Source organism: Aplidium turbinatum, chromosome 1 (genome assembly GCF_918807975.1).
Source record: "Aplidium turbinatum chromosome 1, kaAplTurb1.1, whole genome shotgun sequence".
Lineage (NCBI taxonomy): Eukaryota > Metazoa > Chordata > Ascidiacea > Aplousobranchia > Polyclinidae > Aplidium > Aplidium turbinatum.
Window position 1 is genome coordinate 41,485,723 of NC_137472.1, and position 13,166 is coordinate 41,498,888.

Here is a 13,166-nt window from a genome sequence, read left to right on the forward strand (position 1 = left end):
TGGGGGAGGGGGGGTCAAAAATTCGGAAAAAAGGCGTTACGTAATATTTGAACGTTCCCTTGCCGTATTAATAACAATCAGTGATGTACGCGCATACAAAAAATATTGACGCCGTCAGCGTAAACGCAAACGTTCGAAAAATCATACGCCGTATGCGTCAACGTAACTTGTAAATAAAGTTGGCGGCGTCAGCGTCAACACAAGCATCTGAAAGAGTTCATCTGACATTTTGCTGTGTTTTGGTTCCAATATGTCTTTTCTCATTGCAAACGTTCTTTCAACTGCAGAACTGGAAGGTATTGGCGTGTTGTAGCGAAAAAAAGACATTAAAAAGTATGCGTTGACGCTATGCGCTAAAAAACAGCAAAAACTTTACGGCGTAGCCTCAAGCGCAAACTATCCAAAAAATGTGGCCGCAAGCGTTAGCGCAAACAAAAAGTCTACTCCGCAAGCAGGCGCAGATCTATGGGGGGCCCACGGGGCCCGGCCCCCCCCCCCCCCCCGAAATTTTGTGAGAAATTGTTGAATGATTGATATGCTTCTAAACAGCTGATATTAGTCCCACAGCCGACTTACAACCCCCCCTTTGGCACGCGTGTGACGTCACGATATTGAGAATGATGTATTCAGTCTTTATGTCTCTAAAAGAAAGTTTGCCTAATTTTAAGCGAAACTGCCTTAAAAGAGCGAGTTTTGCCAATACCAAACGTTCAAACATCTCAGCCAGGAATTAGCAACAAGAAAACATAGAGACTTAGCTTTATTACCGAAAAAATGCCGAAGAAAACATGATCTTATCTTTTTGCTATGCCACCGGACAGCACCATTTTACAGAAATATTTATACCCATATTTTTGTTGAAAATGTTCTCAGAATGCACCAAATTCAAAGTAATTCTTCAAAATTTTCTGGGGGAGGCCCCCCAGACCTCCCGCCGCTGGGTGTCGCATTGGCGAACACGCCGTCGGGCTTCGCCCGTCGGCCGTCAATCCCCCAGATTCCTGGCTACGCCACTGATTGTTCATATCTGTTTTATCTTTTTATTACTTTTTGATTCATTTTCAAATTTTCTGGCTCCCCCAAAAAAAACTCCTAGATCCGCGCCTGTCCGCAAGTATGTGGCGTAGAATTTGCGGCGTATACGTACATGTACATCTCTGATAACAATTAGCTATCGCATCAGGTTTAGGCCTATAGGCTACGCTATATAGATTAGGCATGGCCTAGCCTACGTTGCAAATATTGTTGCAGGTTAGGTTATTGTCCTGTTAGTACTCTGCCACCATCAACATTCACACAAACTCCAGTAATCATCTTTGCAGAATCAGAGGTAAGGAACAAAACAACATCAGCTACTTCCTCTGCTTTAATGTTTCTTTTTTCAAGCGGGTGCATACTTTCTTGACGAGTAAAATATTCATTTACATCCTCTTGAAGTGTTAAATTAGCAAGAATGTTAGTCTCAACCATGCCAGGATTGACAGCATTTACTCGAATCCCTTTACATGATAATTCCAATGCAGCGGTTTTAGTAAAATGATCAACAACCGCTTTTGTCATTCCATAAGCTACTGAATCTGTATAATGGGCCTGACTGTCTATACTTGACACATTTACAATATTTCCTTTTGATTTTTCAAGATACTGGACAATCATTTTAGTGAGAAAAAAGGGAGCCCTTATGTTGACGCTACACATGGAATTGAAATCCTCCCACTTGGTGTATTCCAGTGGAGCCTCCAGATACAACCCAGCATTGTTTATCACAACATCTAGCTTAGAATAAGCTTGCATAGTTTTCTGAATAATTTTGTTTATTCCATCTTTATCACTCAGATCTGCAATTATTTGAATCACATGAGTTGCTCCAAGGGATTTGCAATCACTTGCCACTTTAGCAAGTGCTTCTTCGTTTCTTCCCGTTAAACTTAATGCTGCACTATTTTTAGCAAACGCTTTTGCTATGGTTGCTCCGATACCATGAGAAGCACCGGTGATAAGTACAATTTGATGATTTTTTTGTGTCATTGTAATCCCACTAATAGCCTGATATCATGCGTGAAACCAAAGCTCATTACTGACTTGGTACTGCACAGTGCACACACTACACACATCAGATTTCGCTTTATTTATTTAGATATAGCGAGAGTAGCCAAGCTGTTGTAACTACTCATTGCACGCACGTCACGCTTCATTGCACAGTGCACACACACAGCAAAAGCATGGATCGTGCATCGTGGAAATCATTGAGTTTCCTTAATCCATGATCAAACTATGTGAATGTGACGTAGGCGGACTGGGCCTAATCCGGAAATGTACGGAATTTGTTATCTGCATGTCGCTGCAGCAGATGAGGTTTATTAACCAATCAAAAGGCAAGGTTTAACTCAGCTGATTGCAGTTATGTGACTCATGCGCGTGATATTTGAGCATTATTTTCGAAACACTTTTGATAAAAAGTAAATTAAGTGAACGTTTCGTCGTCGGCCGCGTGGCCTAAGTAGAGGTTTGAGAGTCAGGGAAGCAGTCAGGTCGATGACTTAAGTTCGATTCTGACCCCGACCATTAGCCTACTCTTTTTTTTTGTAATTACCAAACAAAGTTTAAAGCAATAATTAACTCTCTGGCTCGGTGATAAAAAGGTCACAAGGACTGCAGTCAGCTAGTTCATAGGGAAAATTGTCCTATGTTAGCCTAAAGTGTCCACCGGCCGATCAAAACACTTCTTCTGTTGCAGCGACCTACAGATTACAAATACTCAATCCCGTAAGTGCAGCGGCTTTTAACCTTTTGCCTTGTCTTGTCGGCACCACCTTGAAATTACCAACCAGTTCTCGCACCCCCCCCCCCTAGGATTGGCTGAAAAGTAATAGTCGGCTACAGTTTGAAATTTTTGTTGAAACCTGGTAAAACAACTTTGCTTCTTACGTCATATTATTACAAACCTTGATAATTCAGTATCCACGCACCGCCTAGGCACAGGTCTCGCACCCCTTAGTGGTGCGTGCACCCCTGGTTAAGAACCCCTGCCGTAAGGTTTTGAAAAAACACAAGTTTTATTGTTTTTCACAAAAAGGAATTGAAAAAGACACGCCGAATTTTCAAGCATCTTGCGACCTTCGAAAAACGTCTTGCGATCCCCATGGGTTCGCTGTATCTCCAGGTTGAAAACCACTGATCTAGCCCATTTCTTTTTCACAATGACTTCGCATCAATGAAGAAACACCAACCTTTTCAATACAGGTTATCACAGCAAAGAAGACTGTAGATCAGAAGCCAGTAGCCTATAAGCCTATGCAACTCAGCCTTTTTGATACAGCGCATCGACCAGGGTCTTCTTATCCCGCCAGTTAGTGCAGGGCCGTAGGCAGGGGCGCCGGAAGCGGGGGCGGATTCCCCCCCTGCCCTCAATTTTTGTGAAGATGGAGGGGAAGGGGGGACAATGGTGCTCTTTTAAAGTCATGTAATCTACTGCACATTTTGCAATATAACAATTTCTGCTATTCGCTTTTAGCCTAATTATAGGCCTAATCTTTCATTTTTGCCTCAATATAACTTAATAGCCTATAAACGGCACAAAATTTTGCAACACAGTACAGGCCTTAAAACTCGTTTTTTTTTGGGGGGGCAGCCATCGTGGCTTACCGAGAGCTCCTTCTCGGTGGCCAAATCTGAGTGCTTGGAGACCAAAATAAGGTAAGGTAAGTCTCATATTTGAATCCAAGCATCGGGGAATGAGAAGATAAGGTTCTCATTAAACTAAGCCATCGGCACTAACGAGAGTAGGGTGGCCAGCTCCTTTCTCTCGGCCGCCTTTACTTCGGCAACTACGCCCAACCAATTTATTACACCCTAGGTAGAGGTGAGCAGTGTTTGTCAACAACCAACATAAGCCGGGAGTCGAACCAGGATTGCATAATTGGAAAGCGAGCGCCTTACCCGCTGCGCTGTCCCACAGAGGCCAAATATAAAATAAAAATAACGATAGCACAAGTAAATAAAATTAAACTTGCAACAATGCTAAAATGATCACTTAGCGTTGTTGAAGTCTGGGCCTGGGCGACGTTCTGCAATAGAATCGTTGCACCACGCAATAACTGCTTTATCGGGATTGTAATCCAGTAGCCTACTGCGGGACCATCTAACGACACTCGCACGAGTGTCTCCAATGTGGCTGATTTTAAAGAAGTTCGCCACTCCCCTAGAATTCTGTTTAGCAAGGAAAAACAACGTTCGACATCGTCAACACACTGTGTTGTGTATGTTCGACATCGTCAACACATTGTGTTGACGATGACGGCAAGGTAATAAAATAAGTATTTCAATGATGTGAAGGACATTACTAAAAGAAGCATAATTTTTGCAAAATATGATCAAAAAATGTTTTCTCCTTGGATGTCAACTAATCTAGTTCTTCTTTTTAACAACGATTCAATGTCCGACAACATCGAATCGACATAACAACGACAATATTGCCAGCCGATGTAAATTAGCACTTCGGATTAAGACTTTGTTAAAATAAACGTCGGGAGTTACAAACAAAACTTACCGCGCTGGTGATCGCAGACGGATATTATTCTGATGAACACCCAAACTTTTCAGTATTCGGATATATTCTATCAATAACAATGATTCCCGCACAATACAACAGTGGCGATTATGACGCGCTGACCTAATTTTGCGTCACTCTTTGATACTACATATTTTCGACAGTTAATTCACGATCATTCTATTGCGAAATTAAATAATTGGCTAGAAGAGACCGGCGGCCAAACTTGGCCGATTGAGGAGGTAGCACCGGCGGGTGCTACCTAATTTGTACCATGAACAATTCGTACCGTCAGTTCGTACCTTGAAAAGATCGAGAGAAAAAATTCAAAAATGCCGAAGTCGCTGATCGTAGTTTCGGCAAACATTTAAAAAAGGTTAGGGTTAGGTATCGTATCGGTATCCGCGAACAAACAAACTGAAAAGATCGAGAGAAAAAAATAGAACATCGCTGATCGCAGTTTCCGTTTTTCCGCAAACATTTTAAAATTTGCGGTAATGATCCTAAGAGTTTGCCGAAGTCGCTGATCGCAGTTTCCGCAAACATTTTAAAAGGGATAGGGTTAGGGTGTTTCCGCAAACAAACAAACTGAAAAGATTGAGAGAAAAAAATAGAACAAAGCCGAAGTCGCTGATCGCAGTTTCAGCTTTTCCGCAGTTTCCACAAACATTTTTTAATTTCCGGTAATGATCCTAAAAGTTTGCCGAAGTCGCTGATCGCAGTTTCTGCAAAACATTTTAAAAGGGTTAGGGTTTAGGGTTCGGAGTTTCCGTAAACATTTTAAAATTTATGGTAATGATCCTAAGAGTTTTTGTTTGTTTGCGGAAAATTTTTAAATGTTTGCGGAAACTGCGATCAGCGACTTCGGCTTTTTTTAATTTTTTTTCTCGATCTTTTCAAGGTACGAACTGACGGTACGAATTGTTCATGGTACGAATTAGGTTGCATCCGCACCGGGGGTCATTCAAGCACTACTTAGCGGCCATGGCCGCAGGCTGCTTTCAGGCTTGACGGTAGGTTGGGCTACATCATTATAACATAGCATGATGCCCTTCTTTGTATACCGGACACTTGTAGGCTATCATTACTCAATACATAGTGAGCTGATTGTCTATAGTGACAATGCTAATCTATATGAAAACTTGAAAAAAAATTGGCCTTTTAGTAAACAAAAGTTCCCTTTCTTCGTAATTTTGCCCCCCCCCCACTCAAAAATCGTTCCGGCGCCCCTGGCCGTAGGCTATCACAGTTACACATTTCAAATGAAAAAAAGAAGCTGACAATGAGCAAAGTCACAAACACATTTAAACAATGCGAACGAATTTATTTTTACACGAATCAGTTCAATCATAAACAGTTAAAAAACGATTTCGATCAGGAAACAGCTAGATCATCTTCAGGCTTATTCAATAGAATCTATTTGAATAAGCTTAGCTCAAATAGATTATATTTGAATAAGCTTAACTGAAGATGATCTAGCTGCTAGCTGATCGAAATCAATTTTTAGCTATTTATGATTGAACTGACTCGTGTGAAAATAAATTCCTTTGTATTAAGTTATTTAAATGCGGTTGTGACTTGTGAATAAGTTGAACTCAAACAGATTTAGATTGATTACTTCAACAAATTATCTTTCAAATTAAGCGTGATTTTTACGTCTATTAGGCTTACATGTAGGCCAACAGACTATATAGCAGTCGACGCAAATGGTTTTCGGATCCATTCATTTCGTTTCGTAGATTTTTTTTTTGAAAATAATGTTGTTGCCTACTGTAGGCCTACGTGTTCATCAAATTCGTTAAGCGTTCAGTCAACGTTCCCTAATGGTATTTTGAATACTATGGTTTTAACCAGGCTTTGACCCTGCGTCATCTATGACCAGGGCCGGATTAACCATTAGGCTAATAAGGCTATAGCCTTTGGGCCTGGAAAAATTCGGCCCTCAATTTTTGTAAGGCTGATATAGTGATACAGATCCAATACCAGTACAGTAGCCTACAGTTTTGCTTGAAAATGAATGACTGAGTTGAGACAATAAGCTACATATGGTCGAAGAGCCCATTTTCAAAACCACGTAGGTGCCACTTTTACCGAAATTAAGTTTAGAGTGTAGGCTAGCGGACGCTGTAGTCAACACGCGCGCTCATATACAGCCGTCAATGAGGACGGCGACATTCCTGGGCATAGCTGGCGAGGAATGACCGGGACACGAAGTCGTCTTCTTTACTGCCTTGTTTATCGACTGAACTTAACAGAATAATGCTTGATCACAAGTAGAGTTCTTCAAGGCTGCGTTATGTATTAACTCGACTTCTAACTTCCAACGAACAGAATCCAAACACACAAAAAATGAAAACACCGAACGACTAATAACTCCACTACCGAAACTTTAGTTCAACATACTGGCGTACTACATTATTAACTTATTCAAATAGAATTTCACATGTTACATCTGGAATCCTAGCTTCATAGTTACATTTTACAGGTTACATCCTACAAGCTACTTTCTACAAGCCACATCCTTGATTACAACATCTATATCAGGGGTCATAGTTTTAGTTTCTTAAAAAGAACTCTAGTTTTGATTGGAAAGGCGCAGCCACAAGCATCGCAAACTCTACACGCGACCATATAACGCAACACAACAGTAGATCTACGTGTCGATGAAGTCCAGTAGGGACGCGATTCAGACATAAAGCAAAAATTGATCACAAGACTGCATTCCGAGAGCACGTGGTATTTGTGAATTGGAGAGGAAGGTTTTAGAATTCGACTTGACGTCAGTGAAGTGACGCGCGTTACGTCAGAGAAAATAGCTCTCGAGCGCCTCAAGAGCAGGGCTATTTTTCGCAATCGCCCATTCCTCTTTTTGAGGTTATTATATCGTTTAAGCTTTCAGACGTTGCAAAGGCTTTAACTACAAGAAAGCATTCGATATTTTTCGCAAAGTTCTTGTAGCCTACGTTGTTTTGTGCATACTAAAATTAACCAGTAACAATGCTATGGTAAAAAGAAAAAGTATGTAGAATCCTATGCAAAATATAGATTTCTCAATATCGTTTTCAATGGAATTGAAAAAAATTAGTGTCGGCTATTTTGTTTGAAAATTCTTTCAGCAACAGGTGCACTTGCACGCATTGACAAACTTTGAAAAATATGCAGCGCCAACCATCTCACTGAAAAACGTAGAGTATTCTCATTACTTTCTCTCCTATCATCTAGCTAAGATTGATAGAAAATGGAAATAACAATCGGAGGAAACGTAATAAAAGCCTTGATAATATCGCAAAAAACGTTTTTCGTTTCGAAAGTTTACGTTGGAACAGCAAAACTAAACATAACTGGATGTGGGCATGAAATTTATGCTTCAGAATGATTCAGAATCAAATTTGGTTAAATTTTGGATTAAACATGCTTTTGTTGAATACGGTACTTTTATGGGGGGGGGGCGTGAGACTACATTGATTACCCTGAGGTGGTTGCGGTGGGGAAAAGGTTGAAAACCCCTGATTTAGAGTGTCATTAGGTGAAGCATTACCATAGGTACCTACTATCCATTTTTTTCTTTTCAAAATCTTTTCCATCTGCTTCAAATTTGACAATAAAAAATTGTGTTTGTGTCCAAAACCAATTAGGCCTATGCGCCATCATCAGTGGGTTTCAACCCCCCCTCCCCCCCCCCCCCTTGGCACGCGTGTGGCGTTACGATATTGAAACTGATGCTTTCAGTCTCTTTATGTCTCTAAAACAAAGTTTATGAAACTGCATTAAAAGAGCGAGTTTTGCCAATACCAAACATTCAAATATCTCAATTTGAAAACATAGACTTAGCTTTATTTCCAAAAAATGCCGAAGAAAACACGATCTTATCCTTTTGCTATGCCACCGGACAGCACCATTTTACACGAATATTCATACCCACATTTTTGTTGAAAATGCTCTCAGAATGCACCAAATTCAAAGTAATTTTTCAAATTTTTCTGGGGGAGGGCCCAGTGGCGTAGCTAGGGAATGTGCCGCCCGGGGCGGATCCAGATTTTGCCGCCCCTTCAAGAAAAAGCATATGAAAATGAAATGCGTTTTTTTTATCAGATTATAATCAAAAATCGTAGTCTGAAAGTGCCGTCCCCAGACGTGCCGCCCGGGGCGGTCTACCCCCTAGCTACGCCACTGGGAGAGCCCAACCCCCCCCCCCCCGCTGCTGGTAGTCGTTTTAGGCAAACACGCCGACGGGCTTCGCCCGCCGACCGTCAAAACCCCCCCCCATTTAAAATTCTGACCATTATTAGCCATTTTTCTGTGATGTTTATGTTATTTTGCAGTAAATAATTTCAATTTTTCATGTATGTATTTTTATTACTTTTTGTAGCTTGGTTTGCAAAAATAGGCCCTTTTTTAGTAAACAGCCTTAGGCCTACAGTACCCTTAATCCGGCCCTGTCCATGACTGTTGCCGATGGTTGAAACATGTCGTAGGGTTATAGGCGAATTCTTCGTAAACAATTCTTCGTAAAGCAATTCTTCGTAAGCAATTCTTCGTAAAACAATATTATTGTTCGTAAACAGTTGTTGGTGAAATGAAATCCGTAAAAGAATTTTTCGTAAAGCATTTCTTCGTATACATCAAATCGCCATTGCATGCACGAATAAATGCTTTGGGAAGAATTGTTTTACAAAGAATTAAGTTTACGAAGAATTGTTGTACGAAAAATTGCTTACGAAGAATTGCTTTACGAAGAACTGTTTACGAAGAAAACGTCGGACACCATGTCGTAGCACTATTCATTTTGCAGACCATTAATTTTATCTGTTGTAGCCCATGTAAAAAGTGAAGTCACCAATGATGCATAATTTTTGAGTTTTTACAATAGCCTACCTGCCTCTTATGCAGCAGTGATTCTGGTCACAGCGGTAAACCATAATCTCTTCGTGGGAAAATTGTAACATAAGATTCCCAAATCCGTTCGTCTGTATGTAATGACCGAAAAAGAAACACTCCTTTGAAACGTCTATTCAAAATTGTATTTCTGTAAAATTAGCCACCTGGCTGTCGAAAATGAGATGCAATGCCGTACACCACTAAAACTTGTCACTACAGAACAGATTACTTGGATAAAAGACGGAAATTTTCGTCCAGCTGACAAGCACTAAGCAAACCAGTTAAACATGCGACCAACCTCTTCAAGCAACAATTTTAAATGAATGACCAGAATAGATATCAATATCTCAAACTCACGTACGCAGTAGCCTACTGTGACGTAATAGTGAAAGACATTGTCACGCAATTCAAACAGGTGTTCAAAGGTGATGATGCAATATTTCATGTTTAAACAGGTTTGACACAAGTCTTACGAACGATGGTGCAATTTTGGCTCATTTTTAGGAAAAATTCCATGACGTAAGATTCAGTAGACCTGAACGGTTTTATATGACGTTTGATTTGTATAGAGATTGGCCGTAACAGATTCCAAAGTGGGTTCTATGAATCTGTGAGGTTCCATAAAATATTCAGAATGTTCCATTTAGCTATCATGTATAGGCTTATAGTTTCAAGCAAAACATGACAATATGTCAGTTAAACCTTTACCCAAAAGAAAGCCTACTTTGTTGCAACCGTACCATTGATTGATTGAATCTTTATCCTCGAATTGGGAAAGCTTCTTGCAGAGCTTAATCCTGGCAGTTTCGCATACTTGTAGAGGCTTTGAATCACTGACGCAGGCTCGGTCACCGCGATTGACAAAGTGAAGTTTCCGATTGTTGAAGTCTTGTTGCCAGGGGATTATTTCATCCATTAGATATGCCGATGAATGGAGAGCAGTCCTTAACGTGCGTTGCTCAAGCGCACACCCTGAGAGTCGAACCAGAGCTTGATTTTGACGCTTCTTCGTTCCAAAAGTGACGCGCTAACCAATTGAGCTACCATAGGCTAACTTATTACAGATTAGCCTATCCTGTTTCGGCAGCAAGCACGTTGTAATTAGGCTGTGACGTTCGTGTTTTGTAGCTTCTATCTTTTTCTAAACATCTGCTATGTTTGACGTATTGTTGGTCGTTGTGAATTGTGATGGTTAGAAATAAAAACTAACTAAACTGAAGCATGCAAGTTATGCGTGATCGATATGCTAACTTGGCAGCATTAACAGGAAAAGATGTTTGTGTTAGATTTAGACCGACTTATCTCTTTGGATATGAAGGTTTCAGTGTGTCATTGCTGAGCACAACTCTGCAAAGGACTATTGCGGTTTGACGTGTTTCCAGCCCTGAAGCTTTCATAAACCAAAAGTTTCACATTTCGATCCCGAGAGTAAAAAAATATAGCTTTGTAGTAGGCCTAACTCTAAAAAGTGCAGACGATTGTTGTGCTAGTATCAGAGATACTTGTGCCAGTACCAGAGATACAATGCCACTTGTTCCAAAAACTCGAGCCGGCGTTTTGCCGGCTTGTGATCAGATTATCTTCAAAATTTTACAATTATCGCTTTTGTTGCCAGACGAAAGTGTTTTTTCGTGAATTTAGCTATATGGCCCCTTATTCAGTTTAAATACAGTAGATTTGGGCTGGTTTCAACTTGGCACTTGCAATGACCAGTGTATTTTAGGATAGTGTTTGCTTGCTATTGGGCTGGGAATTTTGACATTTGGCAGGGACATTTGGTAACACTTCAGCTTAACTAACAATCAGAGGTGTACGAAGTCAGGTTTTATGGACTCCTGCTCCACTCTTACGTCCGCGACTCCAAATCCACTTCTGCTTCAAATATTTTGAAAATATTGACTCCAAACTCCAATCTGACTCCAAACGCAAAACATGAACCACGATCCAGATTTTTATAGCCTTCTACGTAGGCTACAACACTTATGCTTATACCTTCCCTGTCACTTGCCATGAAACGAAAAGCATAATTTTGAATGAAAAAATTACGTATTGGAAAATAAAATCATAGAATTAAGTAGCCTACCTTCACAAAAATAACAACTGCGCCAAGTAAGGTATAAACATTTGCATGTTAAGTTAGGGACATTTGCTAAGTAGGATCTAATCGAGATGATAGGAGGCTAGATTTTCAGGCTCCGCATCCGCATCTGAGCTAAACTCATTTCGCATCTGCTCCGCATCTTGTTTTTTTTTTGCGATGAAGTGTATCTCTGCACTAGCCAGTGCTTATCAATATGTTGGAGAATCACATAGCCTACATCAGTTATTCGTAAGTAATCAAATTTATAGTGTTAGGCTATACGCAATTGTGAAATGCGATTGCAAACGCTAATACTTATAAGTTATAACATAACATAGAGTTAGATGCATGAGGAAATTAATCACTCAGTAGCCTATAAATATATAGCCTAAATACCCTGGAAACAAATCTCACGGAAGAGCTGCAAGTCGAAATAGGCTACTCACATACAAGAGAAACGAATTTACTGAACACTGAATAGTAGGCTACACCAACTATAACCAAGCCAAGGACTAAATAAAATCTTAACAAAATAAAACTAACCTTTACCCACAGTTACACCAGAGTAACTTAGTAGGCTAAGTGTACAGTAATAGTAATTTTTTTTACTTCGTCAATAAAAACAACTTGGCCTTGACTGAAAAATCGTAAAAAACGTTAACGCAGTGCAAAAAGTGCTTCTTTGTTAGCAGGAAAATTTGTAACTTAAATTACAAAGATTACAAATTTGTTGTCTGTTTCTGCAAAAAAGATTATTTTTATTTAACACTAAACTTCGCTTCCACTCCGGTTTTCGGACAAAAATTTTTGCTCCGGTTAAAAACAGCCGGACTTTGTCTCCGGTTACTCCGGAAATCCAGCTCAAATTCCACTTCTGACAATTGATAAATCCTCTTCAGTTTCCTTTTTTGTCCTGAAAAATCCCATTTTTCTCTGTCGAAAATCTTTCAAAATTTTCTTCCTAGACGAAGTTATTTTTGACGTTATTTAAGTTAAAAAGGTGCTAATACAACTTTAAAGTTATTATAATCTCAGTTAAAGCTATTTTAATCTCGATTTTTTTTCAGTAGCATCGGTATGTCGAAGCCAGTCGAAGCAACGTTGTTTTATTGGAATAGTAAGCTGTACAAAATCAGCACATATTTTACAATAATATGGTTTACTTCCTTTGTTCACTGTCCAGCCAAAACACTGCTTGTCAGTTAGTCGGTTCTGAGACACCTGTAGGGTTTTTACGTGTCTGAAGCCCCTTTAGTGTAGGGATTTGTCTATCTTACTGTCGTAATTTGTTTATAAAAAGGAAATAAAAAAAATAATTTAAAGAATATTGAGAGACTCTAAGTCTCTAATTAAAAAGGATAATTTAGGCTTCTGGCTGTCTAGTCTAGGGGTATGACTTCCTACAAAAAAGCAAACGAATTAAATAGGATTAAACATTTTTTATTAATCAGTGTTACAAATTTGCTATTCGGGAATTGAAAAAATATCTCTAATCAATATAATTTATTGCGACCGGTGTCAGAAGAGCGACATTCCCCAGTCGTGAATTTAACCTTCTCGTTCTAAAGTTCAGTCCGTTCGCGTTGCTAGTCTATTTTCGAATTCGTTCAGTCGGTTCTGTTTCTCTGAGTCTGTTCATTTTTCAATTCCCCGCTTACT

At 39.8% G+C, this 13,166-nt stretch overlaps 1 protein-coding gene across 1 annotated transcript; it reads right to left on the reverse strand.

Annotated features, from left to right (window-relative positions):
• Positions 1 to 1,257: 1,257 nt before the first annotated feature.
• On the reverse strand, positions 1,258 to 2,028 carry LOC145781696 (3-oxoacyl-[acyl-carrier-protein] reductase FabG-like). The gene has a single exon (XM_082593369.1). It carries the CDS (start codon positions 2,026 to 2,028, stop codon positions 1,258 to 1,260), a length of 771 nt encoding a protein of 256 aa, XP_082449495.1.
• Positions 2,029 to 13,166: the final 11,138 nt, after the last annotated feature.

Bases quoted from the DNA above. Each gene is read 5' to 3' on its own strand.
- LOC145781696 (XM_082593369.1), bottom strand. From the start codon at position 2,028: ATGACACAAAAAAATCATCAAATTGTACTTATCACCGGTGCTTCTCAT.